This window comes from Lycium barbarum, chromosome 3 (assembly GCF_019175385.1).
Source record: "Lycium barbarum isolate Lr01 chromosome 3, ASM1917538v2, whole genome shotgun sequence".
In the NCBI taxonomy this organism is placed as follows: Eukaryota; Viridiplantae; Streptophyta; class Magnoliopsida; order Solanales; family Solanaceae; genus Lycium; species Lycium barbarum.
The window spans coordinates 10536097-10561903 of NC_083339.1; the positions used below are offsets into that span (position 1 = coordinate 10536097).

Here is a 25807-nt window from a genome sequence, read left to right on the forward strand (position 1 = left end):
GCTATTTTTTTTCAGAGACCGCAGGTGACGTTGGTGAGGATTACGGTAACTAGAGAGCACGAGTTGAAAGTTCCTGGTGAGCCCCGCACTTGTCCGCGTGGGCCAAGATTCTATTATCTATGATGGTCTTTTCTTTTGAATTCTTAGAGTTGCTCCATAGTCATTTGATTTATTCCATGAGTATTATTTATTCATTATAGACTGGTGACTAGTATTAGGCGTTTTTCCCGTATTCCAGAGATGTTTAGTATCATTATGTTGGAAATGGGTTGATTGCATTTAGTTTGGTTGAGATTGGATGTTTTTATTGTTGATTTTGAAACAGGAAAATTTTGGATAGTCATAAAAATAGGGGAAACTCTGTCCGATTTTCTGTAAATTCTTGTTAAGGCTTGCTTTGGGAATCCTACCCCATAGCGCCGGTCATGGTCCTAAATTGGGTCGTGACACCTTATAAGTGTTATAGGCATGATAGAGTAATTTTTCTGTTTTAAACAAAAAAACATGATTTTACAATATAATTTCGAATAGTTAAGTGCCGTAGGCATAAGTAATTTTTTTTTCTTTTTTTAACAAGAAACAACTTTACTTCATTAATTCATAAATGATCTCAAAGAGTTAAAAGATGCATTAGCATCAGTTACAATCTTACTAGGGAAAGAAGAAGCCCAAGTAACCTTACGTAACAACGTATTAAAAAAATTGGCTAAATTGTGCGCTGACATATTTCAAGATCTAGAAATATATACAACGTGTACATCCTCAAAGAAACTCATAAGCTTCCATATATCTTCACTACTCGTCTTTATATCCCATGAGACTACACTTCTTTTCCATATCATATCCACCACAGTTTTTGCATCGGACAAGACTTTTACTTTTAACCATCCATTTTTCTTAGCATTTTCCAGTGGTTCAGCGGTGATGGACTTCCCAACAAATTGAATTGGGGTACCAACGGCCTGAAGCAAATGACCACAGCTATCCATAACCGCTACTCTAATGCTTGCCATCTTTTTCTCATTTTGTAAGCTAGCATCTGCAAACATAACAATACCATCTTGTGCCACAATAATATTTTTATCATTAGTATAATCAGGTACAAGTGAAGAAGAAAAGGTAGTAAGCAAATTGTTTTTGTATTCATGGAAATCAAAAAGTGCCTTGTTTACAATGTTACTAGGTTCATAAATATCTCCGTCAAAGCTCATTGAGTTTCTAGAACTATGTTTTAATCTTTTAGAAACAAGATGATTAACAGGGAAAACATTCAAAATACATTTTCGAATAAAATGTTTATGTTTGTTTATATATTTATAGACCTTAAGAAATCCAGAACTTTGGAAAAAGATTGATTACTCGATTGAGGTCTATCACTACTAACTTCTCAACATCTAACAATTTCTCCAGCTAAATGGTATCCCGATTTTATCTCATAATTTCCAGATTTAGTATGATGCCAAATAATTTTGTCTGACGATCCAGTGGAAGAAACAGGGATAGATATTATTGGATGAATCTCTTTCGTACAAAACCAATTCCGTAAATCTTGCAACTTCCAAGTGTCAGTATTGTGGTTTATAAGATCATTCACTCGTAACTCTATATCCATTGAGCATGACAATGGCCAGGCCTGAACTCATATGAGTTGGGAACCCAAGGATCCATCCAGACTTTAATATTATCACCTGATTCAACCCTCCATCTAATACCTTCTTGTAAAAGATCTTTATCCCAAATAACACTCTTCCATATCCATGAGCTAGCAGAAGAACATGTAGCTTTGAGGAAAGAGGTATGTATAAGTAAAGAATCCTCGAGTCAAAATTCTCCAAGCAAGTTTAGCCAACAAAGCCTGATTAAAAGATTTCAATTCTCTAAAACCTATTCCCCCTTTTGATTTCGCAAGGCGAAGGTTCTCCCATTATTCAAAATGCATTTTTCTTCTATCCTCATCATGCCCCCACCAGAAGTTAGAGAAAATAGTGGTTATCTCCTTACATAAAGTGTCCGGAAATTGAAAACATGATAAAGCATAAGAAGGAATAGCAGATAAGAACGATTTAAGCATCAATTCTTTTCCTAGACGGCTTAAAAAAATATTTTTTTCAACCTTTTATTTTAGCGTTCACTTTATCTTTAATAAACTCCCACATTTTTTTTCTCAATTTTCCAACTACCGCAGGTAAACCCAGATATAACCCTAAATTACTTCTTTGTAATTGTCGCAATAAAATTTACTGACTTCATGATCTACACACACAAGAATTCTGCATCATTACCACACAGGAGCAACTGATAGCAATGATACTTCCCACGTACTGAAATAAAATCTTAGATAGTCCTCTGCACATAATTCTATCCAGGAATACAAAATCCCTCTTCAGTAGGCAATTGCTTAGAAACTATTTTAACATCCTCGGGGATTTCTAAAGTGATGCTGCATTTTGTTTAAGATTATAATTGGAATGGTTTAAATATCATCATTATGGCTTGATGCAGTGGCGGAGGCAGGATTTCAGTTCAGGGGGTTCAAAAAATAAAATAAGCACGCTTGTGTTGGCAAATGAGCGGGTCGGATCAGGAATAACTTAAATACATAAAGTATGCTTAACGAAGCACATAGCAATGGAAAGTCAAAAAGCAACTAACTTGCATGAGAGAACCTTAATAGTCCAATAATATATAAAATTTGGAATATAAGTAATACCTTGCAGACTTTTATCTAAATCACGCAGTAAGGCATACTTCCTCCGTAAATGGTTCGGAAGAGCTTCTATATCTGAGACAGTGTCATCAATGTAGCAAATTGTTAGAAATGAAAGTAGAACTACACATAGGAACTAATTCCTATATAATAAATCAAGCATCACTCTTGCACAGACAATACTAAAAATCATGCTCGAAGGCCGAAGCAAGAATAGTGTTGTCAAAGGCTTGCTTGAGGCGTACATAAACCTCGAAGTTGGGTGAAGGCACCTCCGCTCATGATGAAGAAAAATATCACAATAAAATCCCACAATATAGGTAATAAACTAAGCAAAAGCTAATAAAGTAAGAAGTTTCCATTAAGAAAGGCAACTTGAAGATGCCATATTACAAAAGTAAAAGCTTGGGAGCTTTTGAAGCAAAAACAAAGAAACTAAGTTAGACTACACAAGCAAGACCATGGAGTTCTACAATTGTACTCTACGAGGTTTCATATCTTGAAATGTCTTAATAATAGCATCATTAGAAACATTATCAAATACATCTTTTTCTAGATAAGGCACCAAACAACCGCTAAAAAAATCATCACTCATTTGACTCCGCAAGTCATTCTTGATAAACTTCATTGCTGAAAAAGCTCTTTCAACGGATGCAGTGGCAACCGGCAGAAGCAAAGCAAGTTTCACTAAGCGGAATACAAGAGGATAATTTGAATGCTTCTTTGTCTGAACTAATTTTTTTGAAAGATCACAAAGCCCTTTTAGATTGTAGAACCTTTCATCAACATCACGAACATCAATAATGTAACTTGCAAGTTGATTCTCAAGAGAACCCATATTGAATTCATTAAAGTCATCAGGATATAATTTAGCCATTTTCAATATTTTCTTGATATCAAAACTTGAAAACAAGTCAATTGGATTCAAACAAGAAATTCCATGAAGCAAATCAGTCGTCGCTTCGCCAAAACGATCTTTAAGTTCTTAAAGTTGCCAATCAATAATATTGCAAAATACCTCAACACGATAATGATGAGAGACTTTATTGTCACCAAGTCTCCTTCGTGATCTTAAAGAGCTAACATATGGCTCCACAAAGTTAGGTACCAAAATTTTATGCTTGATACAAAACAAAGACACCCTAGCAATAAGAGAATCCCATTCTTCATCCCTATATGCTTGCAACCTTATTTTTGCTACTTCAACAAGTAACATGGCATTTGCCAAATCTTGCTCCTTTTTTTGTAAGCATTTATTAAGCTCATTTGTGATTGCTAAAACATCACTCATCAAATGCAACATGAACGCAACCTCATATGTTCGACAAGCTTCAAGATATCCCATTGCCTTGGCTCTTTCATCCAATAATCGTGCATCAAGAACAAGTGATTCAAGAACATTAAGAATAGAGCCAAACATAAGAATAAAATTGTTGAAAGATTTAAAATAAGATCCACAACGCGTATCACAAGCTCTTGAAAGATCAAGTTCTTGATTCAAGCCACTACCGGTTGTAAGCTCACCCAAATCTAGTGCCTCTTGAATTCTTTCTTTTTGAGAATCTCGAAATTCATCCATACGCTTAAAAGAAGATCCCAATACATTCAAAATATTTGAAACCAACACTACAAGTTTTCCCACTTCAATACATTTTTTTGAGACCGCAACAAGAGTTAGTTGAAGTTGATGAGCAAAACAATGAATGGAATGGGCTGATCTACTTTCTTGCCTAATCAACATTTTAAGGCCATTGATCTCACCTTGCATATTGCTTGCCCCATCGTAACATTATCCACGCACATATGATAGACTTAAGGAATGTTGAGCAAGTAAATTAATAATTGCCCTCTTTAGAGATAAAGCACTAGTATCTAGAACATGAACAATGTCAAGAAGCCGCTCCATCACAAATCCATTTCTATCAATATATCGTAAGACAATAGCCATTTGCTCCTTGCGTGACACATCAAAAGACTCATCAACTAGTAAAGAAAAGTAGTCACCATTTAATTCCTCAAGAATAGCTTTAATTGTTTCTATCTTACAAGCACTCACAATATCTTTTTGAATCATTGGAGAATAAGGTAATGGTACTTCTGAATGGTTGGCATTTGCTTCCTGGTTAGGTTGACTAGAAGAAGCTACACTTGATTTCGGTACTTTCGTAAAATAGTTCTTCACTGAACGTTGAGACTGAATCGTAAAAAATAAATATTTTGTTAGAACTTAAAAGAAATAAACAATTATGTAGACAATTTTACTCATTTAGTTCCTTCTTCCTAGAATAAATTGTTCTTCCTAAAATAAGTAATTTAAACACAGCAAGACATTTTCAACTATCATATCTCCAAATACAAAAAATATGAGACAGTCTTTAAGTTATCCAAATACAAATAGATCCTCCCCAAATTGGTTTAAGTTATAAAAAAAAATTGAAGTTAAGAGAAGGCATTTGTAAGTTAATTTATGTCCTAATTTGTCTTTTTGCTGCGATTAGTGAGAACACTGAGATATATTCATTTATATTAAAATTACAACTGAAAAATTGCATCTGAAAGTTGACTATCATATATATCTCCAAGATTCCATGGGTATAATCTAAAAAGCAAGAGAGAAAATTTTGCAATTGACCAATTCTCAGTCACTCCGGGCAAATTTGAAGCAATCGAGCTAAAATTTATAGCAAATATACAAAATAACAACAACAACAACAACAACAACATACCCAATTACCCAGTATTTTATTCTCGCAATAAAGCAAATATATAGAATTTTAGAAAAGATAAAAAAAAAATGGAGAAAGGAGGGATCTAAGAACTTACCGAAGAAGCCATGAACGGAGACCAGAGAGCAGTGGCGGAGGCAAACAAATCAGCAAAAAAAACTGAGCAAAAAAAAAAAAAAGAAAGAAAGGTGTTAGGTGAGGTGACTTTGACGGAAGAGAAGAGAAAGAAAACATTTGGTTTGTTGATTTGAATCCAATTAATCCAATTAGATTTGTCCCCTACAAAACTATGTCGTTTTGTCCATTTATTTTAATTAAATATAACGTTACTAAACTACGTCGTTTTGTCTAATGAACAGCTGAAATAAAATGTTCAGGAAAATATTGCAAGTGGGGCTGCTGGGGTTCGAACCCGCGTGTAACGGGCAACTTTGAACCCCCTGCGCCACTGAGCTGCACCTTTCGTTTGTTTTGAGGGGGTTCAATATTAAATATATACACATAAAATAAAAATTTGGCCTTATATAAACAGTGTAATTTTTCGACTGAGGGGGTTCGGATGAACACCCTGGGATATACATAGATCCGCCCCTGGCTTGATGAACAAGAAAAATAAATGATTCCACAGAACACAGAGAATACATCAATACTAAAGAGCATCACATTATGGCATGAGCGAAAAAATTAAGAGGAACCTGTCACCAGTTATAGCTGATTGATCTCCAGTTCCTTCACCCTTTTCGTCACGAACTGAAATTTTGACAGAAAAATGTTGACATAAAGGAAGAAAGAACTGCACCATCAAAAAAGACCTGGAATCGCTAAACTTCTATCCCGCTTAAGCATCCATCTGTTGCTGGTTCCTGCACTGATAGAACAATTAGCATTCTCCATTTTTGTTATAAAGTATTAATTGCAAGTAAGAATGAAATGTATTAGTGTAAGCAACAGGCAAAATCTGGAAAGCAGTGCTCATTTATTCATTGATCCTTGGAAGGGAGAATCTCTAATTGTGCCCTCATATAAACAGACGTTGATGCCTTTCTACATAAAATTATCAATGGATGAATATCCTATTGAAATTTTAGATATTTTTCTAGATAAATCACACCACATTCGAGCTTCACGGTAACTAGTTATGTAGTTTAGCCATTGTAGAGCTCACGGGAGAGAAAGAAGACGATTAGAAGCTGTATTGCAACAGTGTCAAAACTTACATAGGTCCAAGTTATTTAATATCAGTGGTCATGATTTGTGAGCTCATCCAGAGTCTTTCAACTTGTCGCACTTAAACTATCTATTATATAATATTCATATGATTAGGAAGAATGTTCTGAAAAGCATAATGATGTAATAGGAAGTGGGGCTAGGCTATTAGTAACTTCTTACTACAGTTATACACAAGTAAAAACTTGTGTTGACAAGAAAAAGGATAGACTCTGCCCTGAGAAATCAAGTAATTTCATGAGAGTGTCAGTTTATTGTTAGCACTTAGCAACACTAATACTGGTCTTCAACCATTACAGGTTCCAACAAACGAATGTAGGTAATTTGGAACATACAATCAGCAAAATACAGTATGCACAGAGTTAAAAGTAATCAAAAGCAGATGCAAACCTTATGCTATGGAACATTCCCTTTGCATATGAAAATAGGAACTTGTATCAATACATGAAGTTTTGCATTTCACATTCACATAAGTTGGTTGTTTCCAAATTCATTATATACCTTGAGAAGAGGCAAACAAGAAGAATAAAAAAGCTAATATCATTATGCTGTGTAAACCTTTTCCCTAATATCTAGTAAAGAATTTGAGAGAAACAAAATAACCAGCAATTGAATGCTTTCTAGCACATGAAAAAATTACTTCGCTTTCATATTAACATATTAGCCAACACATTCTCCATGTTACAATATGATACTAAAAAAAAAAAAAAACAAGGAATAAAGAATCTGTACTAATCCCACTATAAAACTGAAAAAGATAAAGAGCACATATTTCAAACTTAAGCCTCCAACATGTCATATTTGCGCTTACGACATTGATGGTCCAAAAAGGGCGAATAATGCAAGGGATAGACTGCTCGACAAGTTGGGCATGTGTTTTTCTTGGATAGCCATGGCAGGAGACACCTTGTATGAAAGGCATGCGAACAATAAGTTACAATCACTTCATTCTCATCTTTAAACTCATCTTGACAAACAGGGCAAGTGTCATCCTTCAAATCTCCAAGTCTCCGATTATCGTCAATTGGTGTAACACATGGTTGGACTTCAACAAACCCTCTTGGTACATCCGTCGCAATGGGTGGTTTAGTTGGAAAAACTCCACCTTCACCAGTATATTCCCTTAACATGTTGAGATACTCAACGACATCATCAGTGTATGTATCATATGGATCATTCCTGTAATCAGCAGCACTCACATCACGTACGGTGAAAGCCTTATGTATTTCAAACCAACGATAAAACGGGACAGGGGGAGGCAATCCTCTTAAATCAGGCAAAAGATTAAGATCAACATTATCATCAAAAGTGACGTAGCGAATCTGGGAGATTTCAATGGCAATTACGTAAGTAGGTCGTGGCGCGGGGAGTAAAGCTTGAGAATCTTGAAACTCTGTGAAAAGGTCATAAGACATGTCTTTCGCCAATTTTTGTATAGTTTGCGGTTCAAACTGAAGAGTAGCAGATACAAGCATGGAAACTAATGATGGGTCTTTGTTCAGTAGCTTTGAAAGATCAAACGGGATAACGGTAGAACACTTCCTCTCCTCAGTTGTCGATGTACAAGGCTGAATTGTAATGAATGTACTGTTGATTAGGAACACACATAAACCTTCGGATTGTGAAATTTGATTCCTCGTAAGCTTTTCGTTCCATAAGAAAAGACGTAGTGTCTTGTAGTAAGCGATTTCTTTGATTGTCTCCATTGAAATTGTTGCTTTTTTGGTTATATGTATTTGTCAAAATATCAAGAATGCAATGGTAAAGCTCTAATGGACGAAATAATTTATAATGTTGGTGAAGAGTTTTCCGAATCCTGTTGTGATTGGGAAGTTTCTTTAAATATTATCGTACGTGTTTTTTGTTTGGGAAAATTACACCGCTTTCTCTTAACCTTTCACACGGCTACATGTTTTCTTGAATTACCATTTTTAACTTTCTATGTATTGAACCAATTTAAAGGATAAAATATGTAAGAAAATGACAAAACTTAGATACCCACTTTGTCCCAATTTATGTCGCACCATCTGACTTCAAAAGTTTAACAGTTTAATTTTGACCATGGATCTGGACATAAAATAAAGTTTACATATTTAAAATTACGTAAAAAGTACTATAAGTCACAGTGGCGTACGCAAAAAAATTTATAAACAGTATCACCATGTAAAAGAGTGAACAACTGAATAAATCACTACAATGATATCTTATTGTAAAAAGACAACTCAAATCATATTAATAAATTTAGGGTAGAATTAGAGTGGGAAAAGACAAGCTACGGTTATATATTTGTTTTAAGACTATTTACTCACTGCCGTTTCATGCCAGCCTAACCAACAGACCAGCTCAAAACTTTGTGTAGAAGCAGTGTCACTTTATTAATTTGACCTTTAAGTTCGTTTTATTTATTTTTTATATATGGATATCTATTAAAAAAATTTAACGAAGCAGTGTCACGTGACACCCCTCGGACCTACTTAAATCTGCCCCTGTAAGTCACAGTAATTGAGAATTCAAAATATTTAAAAGATATGTGAAAAAATTACAGTCAAAGAAAGACATCTTTGAATCTTGAAATCCAAAATATGTCACATAAATTGGGATGAATGGAGCAATTTAGAAGGTAAAATAGGTATTTGGCTAGTTGAGTAACCTTATAAATATGACATAATTAAGTGACTTTTCTGTTAAAAAAAATGACCTTACAATATAATTTAGAATAGTTAAGTTTTATAGGCATAATTAATACGAATGCAGAGGTAAGCTCGGCAAAATATTTATAAAGCTTAAATTGATAGGGAGGTTTAATTTCCTAAAATTTACTTGATGACAAAGTTCCCTAAAATTACTTTACACCTAATTCTGTTCAAACTCAAGTTCACTTAAACGGAGCAATTTGTCCAATGCCCAGTGCCCACCAGGATGGACTTTGACGGCCCATGTGAATCAAATTAAACGCATCATTTATGCTTGAGCATGGTTAATTTTTTATATATGCTCTCGTTTTTCTTTTTTCTTTTTTCTTTTGTAACTATAATAATAATAATACTCCCTCCGGATCAAAAAAGAGTCCACTTAACTTTTTTTTCTTGGATAAAAAAAAAAGTCAACTTAGCAAATCAAGAAAGAATTAACCTTGTTTTTCCATATTTGCCCCTATTAAGTGTTATATGATCAAATCTCAATACCTATTTAATTAGGGTTAGTTTAGTCAAGTTACCTATTTTTGTCTAGGAGTTAGTATTTTCTTAAAGGGTGTACAAATGGCTAAGTGGACTCTTTTTTTGATCTAGAGGGAGTAATATTGCTTGATATAACTATTGGGTGCGGTTAATTAAACTTTTACACAATCAATATGTTAAAAGCAAAGTTTTTTATAAAAAAGAAAAAGCAAATAATTAGGGGTTGTTTGGTTACAGAAGTAAAGGATAAATAAAAATCAGAGGATAAAGCCGAACTATTTTATCCCACCTCATTGAAGTTCTCTCTCTCTCTCTCTCTCTCTTTTTTTAAATAAATTCGCATGTGTAAGCACGCTCACATTGTCATGATTGAATTCTTTTTACAGAAAAACTCTAGAAATGTGAGCTTGCTTATATTTTTGGTGCCAAGCCTAGATAAAAAACGAGGGTTAAGATAGGTTCAAAACCAACATAAAACTTGTCAATACATGATGAATTCTGGGTATATACATATATCGCTAAAATGTGCCCAACGATGCATGCCTTGTGTCGGTAACCAAATACATGAGGTGAAAAAATCGATATGGAGCCCTAAATGGAACCCTTGCTCATTTTTTCACAAAGTTGCCCCGGAACTCTATTGCTACATGGGAAGAGATGGTCAGAGTTTCCTCAGGAAGTGGTACCCCCCGAGTAAAAAGGCTGAAATTCGTGATCAGATTTACGAATTCAAACAACGTAATGGGGAACAACTTTTTGAAACTTGGGAGAGGTACAAGGAATATTTGGATAGGAGTCCAAACCATGGTTTTCCAGAACAGATTTTGAAGGAGAAGTTTTACAGAGGTTTGGATCCTATGACCCAAGCAATAGCCAATAATGCTGCAGCAGGTGTTTCATGAACAAGTCCTATGCTACTATTACTGATACACTTAACCGATTGGCTACTCACAGCCAAGCATGGCATTCAAGTAATTCTGATGGACTATCTCTTGGAACATCGTTGATTTAAAACATTGTGAAAGATAGCCAGGAAACGCAGCAGACATTGGCACAATTGGCCACTAGTCTTTCTTTACTAACAAAGAGGCTTGATGAGAAAAAAGCGAAGAAGGTAAATATTTGTGAAGATATCTCTGGCATGTACCAAGTCCATGAGGGTCCATATCAAGAGGGGCCCCCTCCGCAAGTTGAGAATGTTCAGTATGCAGATTACATAGCGAAGGGGGACATTCCTAGGCCGATTCAGAGATACTGGAGACCCCACCAAGGGCAGGGGTCACATAATCAAGGAAACTACAACAACAACCAAGGGAACTACAATAACAACTATGGTGGACCGAACCAAGGGAGATACAATAACAACAACGGTAATTTTGGGAACAGAAGTTCCAACCCTTACATTCCACCAAAAGGGCAATCTAATGATCAAGGTAGTTTGAGGTTGGAGTCAATGCTTGAGAAAGTGTTAGCAAGTCAGACGAACACTGAAAAGACATTATCTGGGCTTTCAGAGACGGTGGTCTCTTATTCAGCAGCTATTCAGAATCTCGAACAGCAGATGCGTGATCTTTCTAGAGAACAGCATTCTGCTAGAAAAGGAGGGCTTCCTAATGATACTATTCCAAACCCGAAGAATGGTGGGGGAGTGGAACATACTTTTGCTATTAGTACAAGGAGTGGTAAAATACTTCAAGGTGCTGACAAGAATGTGGTTGATCTAGAACCTATGATCGAGAAAGAAGAGGTGCGTTCTGAAGTGCCCATTATTGATGAGGAAGTCCAAGGTAAAGAAAACGTTGTTGAGATTCCAGGAGTTACTGCTGATACAGGGAAACACACGATAAAAGGGGCTATTCGCCCTTTGACTCAGATGTACAAAGCAAAGCCTCCCTTCCCTCAGAGGTTGGCAAAGAAGAATGATGATGCTAAGTGTCAGAATTTCTATGATCAGTTGAAGCAGTTAACAGTGAATTTTCCATTCTTAGATGTTGTCAAAGAGATGCCCGGATTTGCTAAGTTTGTGAAAGATCTGCTTACAAAGAAAAGGTTTGTTCAACATGAGACAGTGAATTTAACTCATCGAGTGAGTTCAATTATTGCTTCCACCACAGTTCAGAAGAAAGGAGACCCAGGGGCATTCACTATTTCGTGCAATATTAGGCTTCATGCACTTGCCCATGCTCTGTGTGATAATGGGGCGAGTATTAACTTGATGCCCCTTGCTATTTTCAAACAATCTGGATTGGGGACCCCTAGACCTACTTCTATGCGACTACAGATAGCAGACAGATCTATCAAGAAGCCAATTGGAGTCATAGATGATGTGTTGGTACAAGTAGGTAAGTTCCTGTTGCCTGCTGATTTCATAATTCTGGATTGTGCGGTGGATAGAGATATTCCCATTATCTTGGGAAGACTGTTCCTTGCTACGGGAAGAGCGCTTATGGATTCTGAAAAAGAATGAAATTAAGTTCCGAGTGAATGATGAAGAAGTAACTTTCCAAGCAACCAAGGGGATGAAGTTGCCAAGCGCTTATGAGAGTATCTCGGTTATTGATTTGTTTGATAGGATTAATGATGTTGTTGAACATAAAATGAAAGAAGAAAGTTTGGGAGAAGCTCTCGCTCCAGTTCTGATAAATTTTGATGCTTCTGATATGGAGGGCTACGTGGAAACTATAAACGCGCTTGAGGGTCGAGGTGCTTACACTTATCACCCAAGAAAGCTTGATCTTGATCTTGCGAATAGAACTACTCCACCAGCTAAGCCTTCTATAGTCGAGCCTCCAAAGCTTGAGCTTAAGCAGCTCCCAAAACACTTGAGACATGAATTCCTTAGTCCGAACAAGACATTGCCAGTGATCATTTCAGCATTATTGACTGAGGAACAGATTGAGCGTTTAGTGGAGATTTTGCGCGAGTACAGACGTGCTATTGGGTGGACCATAGCAGACATTCGGGGTATTTCTTCTGGTATTTGTGAGCATAAAATTCAGCTAGAGGAGGACAACAAGCCGAGTGTTGAGCATCAGCGGAGATTGAACCAGAACATGCAAGAGGTCGTGAAATAGGAGATCACAAAGTGGTTAGATGTTGGGGTAGTGTATCCGATTCCAAACAGCAAATGGGTAAGTCCTGTTCAATGTGTACCAAAGAAAGGAGGTATCACTGTGGTGCCTAATGCAAAGAATGAGCTAATTCTCACTCGTACAGTTATTGGATGGCGTGTTTGCATGGATTATAGGAAGCTGAATACTGCCACGTGTAAAGACCATTTTCCCATGCCTTTCATCGATCAGATGCTGGATAGGCTGGCTGGGAGGTCTTACTATTGCTTCCTAGATGGATACTCAGGCTATAATCAGATAAACATTGCCTTGGAAGATCAAGAGAAGATGACTTTTACTTGTCCTTATAGGACGTTTACGTTCAGCCGAATGCCCTTTGGGTTGTGTAATGCACCAGCCACTTTTCAGATGTGCATGATGTCGATCTTTTCCGACATGGTAGAAGACTTCTTGGAGGTATTTATGGATGATTTCTTTGTTGTTGGTGATTCGTTTGATGATTGTCTTGACCATCTGGGTCAAGTGTTGAAAAGATGCGAAGAGACGAATCTGTGCTAAATTGGGAAAAGTGCCACTTTATGGTGAAGGAAGGGATCGTCCTCGGTCACAAACTCTCTGAAAAAGGAATTGAGGTCGATCAAGCGAAGATAGATGTGATTGCGAAACTTCCTCCACCCATCTCACTCAAAGGTGTCCGAAGTTTCCTAGGACATGCTGGGTTCTACAGGCGCTTCATCAAGGATTTCTTCAAGATTGCTAACTCGATGTGAAAGCTTCTTGAAAAAGAGGCTAAGTTTGTAATTGATGACAAGTGTCGAAAGGCGTTTGATGAATTGAAGGAGCGTCTCACTACTGCTCCTGTGATTGTTACTCCGGATTGGTCCTTACCTTTTGAGTTGATGTGTGATGCTAGTGGGTTTGCTATAGGTGTTGTGCTTGGCCAGAGGCACAATAAAATTAAGCACCCGATCTACTATGCTAGTAGGACACCCAATGCGGCGCAGATGAACTATACGGTGACCGAGCAAGAACTGCTTGCAATTGTATATGCTTTTGAGAAGTTTCGGTCCTATTTGCTGGGGTCCAAGGTTGTGGTGTACACCGACTATGCTGCGTTGAGATATTTGATAGCAAAGAAGGAAGCTAAGCCATGACTGATTCGTTGGGTCCTTTTGTTACAAGAGTTTGATTTCGAAGTAAAAGATCGAAAGGGGTCCGAAAATCAGGTCGCAGATCATCTCTTTAGACTTGAAGAAACTGGGGTGCCAGCAGAAGAACTCGATATTGAAGATGCGTTTCCAGATGAGCAAGTTTTGGCGGTGTCTATGCAAGTGGCACCTTGGTTTGCTGATTTTGCTAACTACTTGGTGACTGGTGTCATTCCCGACGAGATAAAATCGTATCAGAAAAAGAAGTTTTTGCGGGATGTTCGTCAGTACTATTGGGATGAACCATACTTATTCAGAACTTGCACTGATAACATTATTCGGCGTTATGTCCCAGAGTGAGGTGTTGGAAATTTTGAAGGCTTGCCACGACTCTCCGGTTGGGGGACATCATAGTGGTACGAGGACTGCTGCCAAGGTTCTCGAATGTGGTTATTATTGGCCCACTCTTTTTCATGATGCCAATATGATGGTGCGTTCTTGTGATCAATGCCAAAGGCAAGGGAATATTGGTAGGAGGCAAAAGATTCCTTTGAACTTTGTAATGGAGGTTGAAGTGTTCGATGTTAGGGGAATTGATTTTATGGGTCCCTTTGTAAGCTCTTGTGGCATGAAATACATCTTGGTAGTTGTTGATTATGTCTCCAAATGGGTGGAAGCGGTGGCTTTACCTAATAATAAAGCCAAGAGTATTATGGGATTCTTGAAAAAGAACATATTTACTCGTTCTGGTACCCCAAGGGCAATAATCAGTGATGGTGGTTCACACTTTTGCAATAATCCTTTGCGGGATTGATGGAGAAGTATGGAGTCAAGCATAGGGTAGAAACCCCGTATCATCCTCAGACAAGCGGGCAAGTTGAAGTCTTTAATCGGGAGATAAAGAGTATTTTAGCAAAAACGGTGAATGCAAACAGAACTGATTTGGCCTGCAAACTCGATGATGCTCTATGGGCTTACCGGACTGCCTTCAAGACTTCGATTGGGACTTCACCCTTCAAGCTAGTTTTCGGAAAGGCATGTCACCTGTCAGTTGAACTTGAACATAAGGTCATGTGGACCTTGAAGAAGCTGAATATGAATTGGGAAGAAGCGACCAAACTCAGGTTGTTTCAGCTCAATGAGATGGATGAGTTCCGCTATCAGGCATATGAAAGTGCAGCGCTTTACAAAGAGAGGATAAAGCAATATCATGACAAGAAAATCCTGAAGCGGGAATTCTACAAAGGTGACCCCGTCTTGCTGTTTAAATCTAGATTGAAGCTGCTTCCGGGCAAATTGAATCACGGTGGTCAGGTCCCTTTGAAGTGGTAAGCGTCTCACCCCATGGAGCTATTGAATTGAAGTCCGAAGACGGAACTCGGACATTTAAGGTGAACAAGCAGAGGGTGAAGCACTACCATGGTACGATTGAAGGAGATAGAGTTGTGGACCGATATCGGTTGAAGCACCTTGGGACGAATGCTGAAGCGGCAAGTCCCAACCAAGAGTAAACTGAAAACACTGTCGTGCTACAACGTTAAATTAAGCGCTTCTTGGGAGGCAACCCAAGTTTAAAATTTCTGTAATTTTGTTTTTGTAGGTTTTAGATTTTAATTTTTTTAGGTGTTGAGAGCGCAGGAACTGAAACTCGGAAGAAAAAAAATAGCAAAGTTACACCAGAGCACAAAGACGGGTCGTCGACCATGTCAACGAACCGTCAATGCACAATGACGGTATGCAGAGATGAGAATCTGAGGCTTAGAAATTTATCATCTGCAGGTAAGTAAATCGACGATCATGTCGACGGACCGTCGACACGTTCGACGACGCCGTCGAAATGCTCGTCAACAGGTATGTTCTGTCAATAATTTGTTTGGTCGTAAATACGCTTTGACGAGTCGTCGACATGTCAACGACTCGTCCAAACACTTCGAAAAAACATTAAGGGCAAACAGTCGGTTTTTAAAATAAAAAGGGCAGAGACATTTTTAAATCCATCAGTTACTCCACGAACTCCCTCCATAACTTTCGATTATCTCCTCCATAAATACCCATTATCTCCTCCATAAACCCCCATAATTTCATCCACAAATCACTTCTATTTCAATCCCACAACCCTTCACTCTCACCACCACTGAAAATCAAACCACCTCTACCCTAGGGTGACGAATTTGCTGAGTTATTTTTCTTATTTTTTGGTCAAGTTTTCTTCAAGGTCTCCTTCTATATCAGGTATGCCAATGAATTTCGGCCTTTTCTTGGTTTTACTTTTGGTATTTGTTCGAAAATTGCTAAAAGAGATGCCTAAGGTTCCTAAATTAATTGTAGAATTGGATTTTGGGACCTAGGCTCTATTTGATGGTATTGAAATGAGTTGGGTGTGTTGTTAACTAGAATGGGGTGATATCTGTGATGTTGAATACTAAGGGTAGAAACCATGACTTAGGGTTTGTATTTGTTAAATGGAATCTATGTTTGAATTGGCAAAATTGTGAAATTGTGGTTAGGGGAAGGGAATTTGGTATGTTTGCTGTTAGATGGACTTGTGGGGACGAGAATATCGTGCTCCCATTGAGTCGGCGGGCATTTTGATCAACTTGTTGGTTCATTATGCCCGCCAATGGTCCTTAAAGGAAAATCAAATTCTCTGTTGAAATTTGATGCTTAAGGAGCGAAGTCTGAGTAACTCCAACGGGTCGGAGGGTATTTCGATTAAAAGCCTCGGTTTGATATCGTTATACCTACCAAACAAAACCCGGATAATTGCCTAAAGTCAAAAAGCGGGGTGAAGTCTGAGCAACCCAAAACCGCAAATGTGCCTAATAACGAAATAAAATTGGTTCTCTGATTGATTGAAGTGGAAAACGCAAAGCTGAAAAAAATGTTTGATGTCTGTAACTGTTGGTTGCTGCTGTAGGGCCGTAAACATGTCGACGGTATCATCGACAGGTCGACGGCCCCGTCGAGCTATTTGACGGTCCGTCGACAGGTTCGACGGCTCGTCAAAGCACATCGACGGTCTGCAGAGCCAGAATATCAGAGAACTAAAGCAACAATTTTTATTTTTATTTTTGCTTTTTGAAAATAAATGTTTAGATTTCACTTGTACGGATTGACTAGATTGTGGTTTTTTTCTGGTTATAGGTATGGCGCCACCCAAGTTGACAACCACCCGAAGGGGTGGGCCGAAGCAAACGCAAAGAGCAACGGGTCGAAGGAGGCCCAGTGGCCAACCCACACTTAGAGATGAGAGGTCGGATAATGAGCGCGAGGTTATGCCAGTGAAGAAAACCAGGGTTGCACCTCCCCCATGGAACAGGCAGGTCACAGTGAGGAAGGATCAGAGGCTGCATCTGGAGATGTCTCACCTGGTGGATCTCAGGCACATTCTAGATCCCAGACCCGTCAGAGCTTACAGCCTGGTGATGATGAGGCGGATACTGATACTGATGCTAAGGCAGCCAGGGCTCGGGAACTTAGAAGGAAAAGGGTTGATGATCGCTTAGATCGATTTACTGTTGAGGGTGCCAGAGAGCTGTATGAGTACGGCATTGAGTTAAAAGCTGACGACACCCAACATGAGAAATGAACTATAAATGAAGAGCGGCGGATCAGTTTTGAGGGGCTCGAGATCTTACCCAGAGCCAGAGGGTGTATTCGTCACTATCAGTTAGAGTTCATACAGGACCCGCCTGGGGACTATTGCCCTGTTTTGGTTCGTAAGATATATGCCGCATATGGGGCATTGATCAAGAAAGTCAGAAAGAGGCAGCAGAAGTGGAAGGAGCTACCACCGCGGAGTGAGGTTGAGATTAGAGGGGTGAGTGTTGATATATCTGCCCAGGCTATCAACAGAGTTTATTTCGATGATAACTACACCGCCACGAGGCAAACGATTGAGCTTGAAGATAAATTGCGGAGGTGCAAGGAACAGTTCGTCAGGGACTGGGTATCTATAGTGGTGGGTCGCCCGACCAAGAGAGCCGAGTGTACCAATTTGAAGAATCGGATAAAGAAGAAGTGGTTGACTCTAGAGGATAAGTTTTGGTGGAGCGCGGTACAATTGCGACTTCTCCCCATTCAGGCCGATAATGCTCTTACGGTTGACGGGCAGGTTGTTGTAGCCGCATTGATGTCCAGATACTCGATTGATTTCTGGACATTGGCTAGTTTGGAGATACAGTTGAGGGCTTCCCAGCCCAACACTTCCCTGATACTCCCATCCTGATTACATAGCTTGTTCGGAGGTCACAGGTGCGATTTATAGATGATATCGACCACCGGATTACAGCTTTGTCGGTTTATTCGATAGAAAATAGCAAGAATGAGGCCGTTGAGGAAAGCCAAGGGGAAGCGGATGGGTTCCCAGTGGCACTTGGAGGGGTACCCCTACCGCAGGAGCTGATTCATCCCGGTGCTGCGGGTGACTCTACACTGGAGTTACCCGCCACTGCTGCCCCTATTAGTGAGACTGTCCAGGCTGCAGATTCTGAGACTCCAGCTGCTAATGTTGGTGATGATCCCGTCGAGACTAAGACTGTTATTCCTGACCCACAGACTTCGGCTCCACCGCCTCAGAGTTCAGTCCCACAGCCAGCGGGTCCAGCTGTACAGCCCCAGGGTACTGCTAGAGTTGATCCATATGCATTCTCAATGGACAACTTTAGGAAATTTGCTAAACAGGCGGCTACAGCGGACCAGCAATCAAAGATCATAGTAAACCGGTTGGATGACTATGTGAGGACGAGAGTGGAGGAGGCATTACATCCTGTGACGAAGACACTGTCCGCTCGGCTGGATGGATTTGAGTTGAGATTGAATGCACTGGAGATGGCTCGCCCGACCACTTCCATAGATGCTTTGAGGGCAGAATTAGAGCAGCTTAAGGCTGATGTAGCATTATTGAAGGCCCGTGATCCGAGCCTAGTAGCAGCACCACCGTCTGTTACGGAGGATATTGAGGAGGACCTCCCAGTGGTGCAGTTAGTTGCGCTTACCGCAGCAGATGGTCGGGGAAAGAGGAAGAGAGCGACTCGTGATGAGGAGGAGGTGCGAGAGAGCACTCGCCCTAGGGGTCGGAGTATAAAAGAGCTGCAGGTGGTAGAGGCCATTCAGAGATTGCTCATTGAGAATGTCCAGTTTGGGACTAAAAGAGCCACCTCGAGCAGTGCTCCCAATGGTGAGACATTGCCACCACCCCTTCCTACTCCAGTGCCAGTGCCTACGGGCACCACTACTGATGTTGCTACTGATGCTGCTGATGCTGCTACAGAGACTGTTGTTGGTGCGATTGCACCACCTGATGCCTCGCAGACCGATGAGTCGCGAGATGAGCAGCGCACCTAGTGCGCCACAGGTATTCCTACTTCCTGGTATTACTTTTTCTGCATTGGGGACATTGCAGACTTTTTCAATTGGGGGTGGGAGTATTTGATGTATCATATGTGTTTAGGACCCCCTTGGCTTTTCTTTGCCATGGTTCTTTTCCTGAGAGGTTTATTTCTTGTTGAACCTGGAATGTTTAGGTTATGTTTAGATAAAGTAGAGTATTGTTGACTTATGTGGTAGCGGTTTGATTAACTTAGGGCTGTTTTATTTTGATTTTGAGAAAAAGTACTCCCCTTCGAAATTTTTAGAAAAAATGGACTTGGTTTTTTAATTGACATGCATGCTTCCTTGTGTGACATTTAGATTATTGGGTTACCATGTGTGCGGAATTTTAGTGGGGAGACGTGTGTTGACAATTCTGATGCCATGTGTTGTGAGGTTTTGGAGATATATTCTCTAGTTTTGTATGTAATCTAGAACTTGCCTGGTTTGTCGTGCCTGCATTCTGAAGATAAATGAAGCTGTGAAATGATCTTAGGCTTTGTTTGTGTTAGGAAACCCCTATTTCACCTTAATATAAGCCTACCCATAGATTAATATCCCTTGTTAGCCATTTTGAGCCTGAAAACCTACCTTTGATTAGCCGTAACAAGCCGATACCCGTTCTTAATATCCATCTCTTTTTGCATCCGGTCCCTCCTTGGCACTAAAATAATAAGACTGAGGCTAAAAGCCTAAGTTGGGGGTGATAGGTGGAATAAGGGGAACATGAGGCATAAGCCTAAAGTGGGGTGAAGTAAAGTGCCTAGTTAAAAGACAGTGGTGTGAAAAAAAAACAGCAACCAAAGAAAAATATGTAAAGAATTAGAATCACGATAAGAACCACACCGAGGCAACAAAAAGAAAGAAGGGAAGAAAACAAAAGGTAAAAAGGGGAAAAGAGAAGAATAAAATGTAGTGCTCAAGGAGGGTGAGTCACTGTTATCCAAATATCTATCCTACCCATCCCCAAGCCTACATTACAACCTTGAAAAAGTCCTATAGTGATCACAGCTGAACTGTCCAAAGTCGAGGGCGTTGAAAATAAGGGTAAGCCTATGGTATTTGCATGTATATCTAGAGAATTTCTTTGTGAGTATGAGTGTTTCTCTTCTCCTTTGTCTTCTGTCGCATTCTGTGTATACATATATGCTGGGACATTCCTTGGTCTTTGTGAGGGCATTAGAATTTGTTAAGTGATTGGTTTCCCGTGAGTCTTGATTCGTGTGCACGATGATTTCTATGATAACTAGATGTCATAAATTGAAGCCTCATGATTAGTTGCAACGCGTCCTTGTTTGGTTTTGTCTTTATTGGGGGGAGAATCATTGTGATACATTTGATATGCCGGAAGTTAATTGCCACAACCACTATAGACAGCTTTACTGTGTGATATCGAGACATTTGTAGATTGAATCTGTTAGTTGACTTGCTTGAGGACAAGCAAAGACTTTAAGTTAGAGGTATTGATGTGTCGGGATTTTAGCACATCTACTGCTCTTTAACTCTAAGTTTTACTTGTTTTCGAGCAAGTTTGTGGTAGTTTGATGTGTTTTATGTGTTGTGCAGGTATTTTGAAGTTAGAATGCTCGGAAAGCGAAAAAACGAGGAAAATAGGCAATCTGTTCTGATAAGCATAAGGACGGACCGTCAACATGCTCGACGGCCCGCCAAATCGCCTCGTCAAAAAGTTCCTGCGAAGTAACAAAATCATCAGAGCATACTCAGATCGTCGACTTGCACCGTCGACATGATCGACGGTCCGTCGAAGTGCTTCGACGGTGTAGTTCCTGCAGAGTGATAAAAGTGTACTCAGATCGTCGAGCATGTCGACGACCGTCGAAGTGCAAGCCGAGCTGGAACAGGACTGGGATTGATTATTCCGAGTTTGACTTGTATAAATACTTGTTTAGGTTTTATTTTTCAGACATCTAGAGTTTTAGACTTATAGTAATTACTTTTGAGTTATTCTTGCTTTTGAAGACTTCTAGACAATTACATTCATTACTTTCAATTTTTATTCGTAAGTTCAGTACAATAATTCAATTATGCAATCTTCAATCTTTTATTGTTTTCTTGTTGCCATGAGTAGCTAAACACCTTTACTAAGGTTGTGAACCCAAGGATGGGTGTTTTGTGATTGGGGATCGTGAAAGATATACGCATAATGAATTGTTAGGGTTTATTTGTTCTTCGTATTCATCATATAGTTAGTGGTTGCAAACATTAACTCACGCCATAAACTTTATTTATTTGGGAAAATAGTTAGGGTTAGGTAAGAACAAATAACAAGAACTCTGGGCTTTAAACCTTGTTTAATAAATTCACTTAGGAACAAGAGGAATTTACTTGGCATAATTAACCGTTCTTTATGCATATTTTCTTATCTTTGGAAAAAGCATAGAAAGAAATAATCTTTTCTTATTGGGAAATAGTTTAGATTCACATAGAGGTTAAGTGCATCCATACAAGCAGTCCATTAGAAGTATATCAAGATCGAGACCCACGATCATACACTTTATCTGACGGGGACACAACATTGGTTCTTTTTTACCCATATATTTACAACTTTAAATTTCCAATCTGTATAAATTAGTCCACAAACCAAATCAACTATAAAACCCTTTTCTGGAATACATCAGGACCGCAAGATTAGTATAATACTCGTTTAGTAAACTTTTCATGTCATATTCTCTGTGGGATTCGACCCCAACCTCGTTGGGTTACTATATTTGACAACGTCCGCGTTATACCATTAATAGGTGTAATTTGAGCGTATCAGTTAACCATTAGAACATCGTCCCTTTCTCCTTCTTCATCATGGATCTCCCCAAGTTGAAATAACATACACTAAACTAAACTAAACTAAACTAAACTAAACTAATGAGAAAGTTAGGAACTTGTTTTAACATATGCTTTTTTTACTTAACATTCTATTGCATATCATACTTGGCACTGGTCTGCATATAAATTGGTTATTTACAACTTCACTAGACCTTGAGAAAAGGCAAAACAGCCAGCAATAGAGAATTACTTCTAGCAGTAGATTTAAAATTACTTCGCTTTGAAATTAAAATTGCCATTATTTTGATACATAAATAATAAAGAATCCGCAATAACTATACAAGAATATAGAGAAGAAGTATTTTAAAGTTAGCCAAAACATTTACCAATATGCTATCTAGCATATAAAAATATCTTTCTTTACGATATGATACCAAAAAAGAACAAAGAATCTTCCATAATCATACAAGACAATTGAAAGAAAAAAGAAGAGATAAGAGTACTTAAACGTTAGCCTCTATAACATTGTATCCCTAACCAGAATAGTCTCCGTTTCATGTCCTGGGTGTGGAGTCGTCTTTGTTAGGAAGTGTTTTACCCCCAATATGCATGGGACTTCCCTTACTGACGTTGACGGTCCAAAAAGGGCGAATAGTGCAAAGGATAGACCACTCGACAAGTTGGGCGTGTGTTTTTCTTGCATAGCCATGGTAGGAGACAACTTGTATGAAAGATATGCGAACAATAAGTTACAATCACTTCATTCTCGTCTTTAAACTTATCATAACAAACAGGGCAAGTATCATCCATTAGATCTTTAAGGCAATAGGCTGGACTTGGACAAAAAGATCTATGACATGGCTGGACTTCGACAAATCCTCTGGCTACATCCGCCGCAATAGGTGGTTTCGTTGGACAATTCCCGCCTTCACCCGTATATTCCCTTAACTTGTTGATATACAGGAGGACATCTAGACGGTAGTGATTGTATGGATCGTTCAAGAAATCAATATTACTCACACCGCATGTCATGTCATTCCAGTCCTTTTTAAACCGACGATACGATGGTACAGGGGGAGGCGTGAAATTGGGTGGCACGTTAAAACTAATTCTAGTACCAAACTCGATACATCGAATGTGGGAGATTTCAAGGGCGATTATGTAAGTAGGTCGTGGTGGTGGCTTTAAGAACAGGGGCGGAGCCAGCCCTCTGGGTGGAGGGTTCGGCCGAACCCAGTAGCTTTTGTCCGAACCATATATTTGTATTAGAATTTTTGTCAAATATGTATAAATTATTAATTAAGAACCCAGTAACATTTAATAATTAGAACCCCGAACCCACAAGCTCTGAATCCTGGCTCCGCCTCTGTTTAAGAAAGCTTGAGTATATTGAAACTGTGTGAAGAGGTATTTAGAGATGTCGTCCCCTAAGTCTTTGATAGTTTGTGGTAGAAATTGAAGAGTAGCAGCTACAAGCATTTGACCTAATGATGCGTCTTTGTTTAGTAGCTTTGAAAGATCAAAAGGGATGACCGTAGAGCACTTCTTATCTCCAATAATTTTAGGATCGACGAATCCACAAGGCTGACACCTCGTGTATGTGCTTCGAAGTAGACATACGCATAAGCCTTCGTTTGATGAAATCTGATTCTTTGTCAGCTTCTCGTTCCATAAAAAAAGTCGCACTGCAGTGCAGTTAGCGTTTTCACTGATTCTCTCCATTGATATTTTTCTTTCTTTTGCTTATAGTTCGCCAAATATATTTCTACTACTAATAAGTGAAGGGTTGAGTACGACGAAGGGCATATACGTAAATATGAATTTCTTTTACTACTATTAATAACCAAACATGTGTCCCACTCAATTTGTGCTGATATCTGTAACAATCTGTTCTTACAATTTTAGTATATATATATCAGAATGAAGAGGTAGCGTACGTCTAATGACGAAATATTTATAAAGCTTAATTTGAACTTTCCTATAATATTGCTCGTCTTTTACACGCACAGTAACCGAGGTAATCCCAATTGTGTGTTTGCTCGTATTTTACACGCACAGTACCCGAGGAAATCCTAATTGTGTTCTAATTCAAGTTCCCTAAGAAGATATTTGGCCAATGCCCTTGACGGCCCGTATAAATCAAATATTTACATACTATAAATTTTTATGATTGAACAGCTCATCTCATTTTTTTTTTAAATAACTGTATTACGTGAATATTATTTGATATAACTATCAGGTGCAAATGTATTTTTATCCAAACGTGCACATGAAATTTAGAAAAGGTTATATATATATAAGCAAAACATTTAGGGGTTGCTTGGTTACAAGAATTAGAGATAATAATTCCAGAATAAACAGTCAAATTATTTTATCATGCGTTTGATTGAAATCCGCATGTGTGAGCCTCCTCAGGTTGCCGGTCCTAAGTCCGAATAAAGGAGGAGGATTGTGGTATGCTTGCAGCAAACGTGAAACTTATTAATTCATGATTAATCTCCTTAATACATATATCGATGGGACGTGCGCCCACCTAGACAAACATTATGTCGGCAACCGGATGTGATAAAAAATGAGCAAGAGGTTTCATCGGCCACCTGAGTGGAGACAGTATGAGCAACATTCCCACCGTAGAATTACACTTCCATAAAAATTACGACGTGACATTATCCTTACGTACACCTCTCAAGTTCAGCAGGGTGTGGAAAAACTGTCAACTTGCGCTTCAAGTCCAGGAACTGGACCTTGGACAAATACCTGACCGATAAGGACTTAGCACGAACCTTGTCCCGGAAAAAATAAAATCAATTTCCATATGTTTCGCCGGAAAATCAATTTCCGTATGTTAGGAATAATTATATTCATAACATTGCTTTTCAGCAACTATTTACAATTACACTTCCATACATATTCCTACTTGACATTATCCTTACACCCACGTCATGGACGGGAAATTGAAGTTTTAATTATTATCTAGGATCTATACTTGACGATAAGGGTGTTCATAACAACCCAAAAAATGAAGCAAACCGAAAATCGGATCAAACTGAAAGAAAAAATATCTTTTTGGTTTGATTTGTTTTGGTTTTAAACAGAAAAAAATGATAGAAAAAAAAAACGAACAAAATCGATTATATAAACATCTATTCCAAAATTTCAATTATACATATATATATTTCTATTTTATATAGAAATTTTATTTTAATTTTGGATCCGTCACTGCTTCTAGTTGCTGAATGTTGACGAATTTAATTTCTCACAAGAGAGTTTATGACTTAAAATGGACAAAGCCTCCATTGACATCTGAGGCTGGATGTTGCAATGATACAAGGAACGTTTTAGAAGTTTATAGGTAATAGTTTCAGTGGGCGTTTGGGCATAAAAATAGTGAAATTTGGAAGGGAAAAAAAAAAGTAGTATTTGTTTTAGTTGAAAATGATATTTGGAAATTTGAGTTGTGTTTGGACATGAATACAAATAGAGTTGATTTTGAATTTTTGTGAGTGATTTGGAGTGAAAATTGTGAAAACAACTTTTTTGAATTTTTCGAATCAGGGAAATTTCGAAATTCAACTTGCAAATTGTAACAACTCTATGG

At 38.5% G+C, this 25807-nt stretch overlaps 1 protein-coding gene across 3 annotated transcripts; it reads right to left on the reverse strand.

Annotated features, from left to right (window-relative positions):
- Positions 1-2196: 2196 nt before the first annotated feature.
- LOC132633727 (uncharacterized) lies at positions 2197-6024 on the reverse strand. Of its 3 annotated transcripts, none has more exons than XM_060350223.1 (2): positions 5531-6024; positions 3048-4901 (listed from the first exon to the last, which is right to left on the reverse strand). In XM_060350223.1, the coding sequence occupies exon 2, from the start codon at positions 4473-4475 to the stop codon at positions 3693-3695; it is 783 nt and encodes a 260-aa protein (XP_060206206.1). In that variant the 5' UTR covers positions 4476-4901; positions 5531-6024; the 3' UTR covers positions 3048-3692. The 3 variants fall into 2 exon arrangements, 2 of the variants coding, with proteins under 2 accessions (XP_060206206.1, XP_060206207.1); XR_009579764.1 differs by lacking the exon at positions 3048-4901 and adding an exon at positions 2197-2782.
- Between the last annotated feature and the right edge of the window lie 19783 nt (positions 6025-25807).

Excerpts from the sequence above, each read along its gene's own strand:
- LOC132633727 (XM_060350223.1), bottom strand. The coding sequence starts at position 4,475 with ATGCAAGGTGAGATCAATGGCCTTAAAATGTTGATTAGGCAAGAAAGT.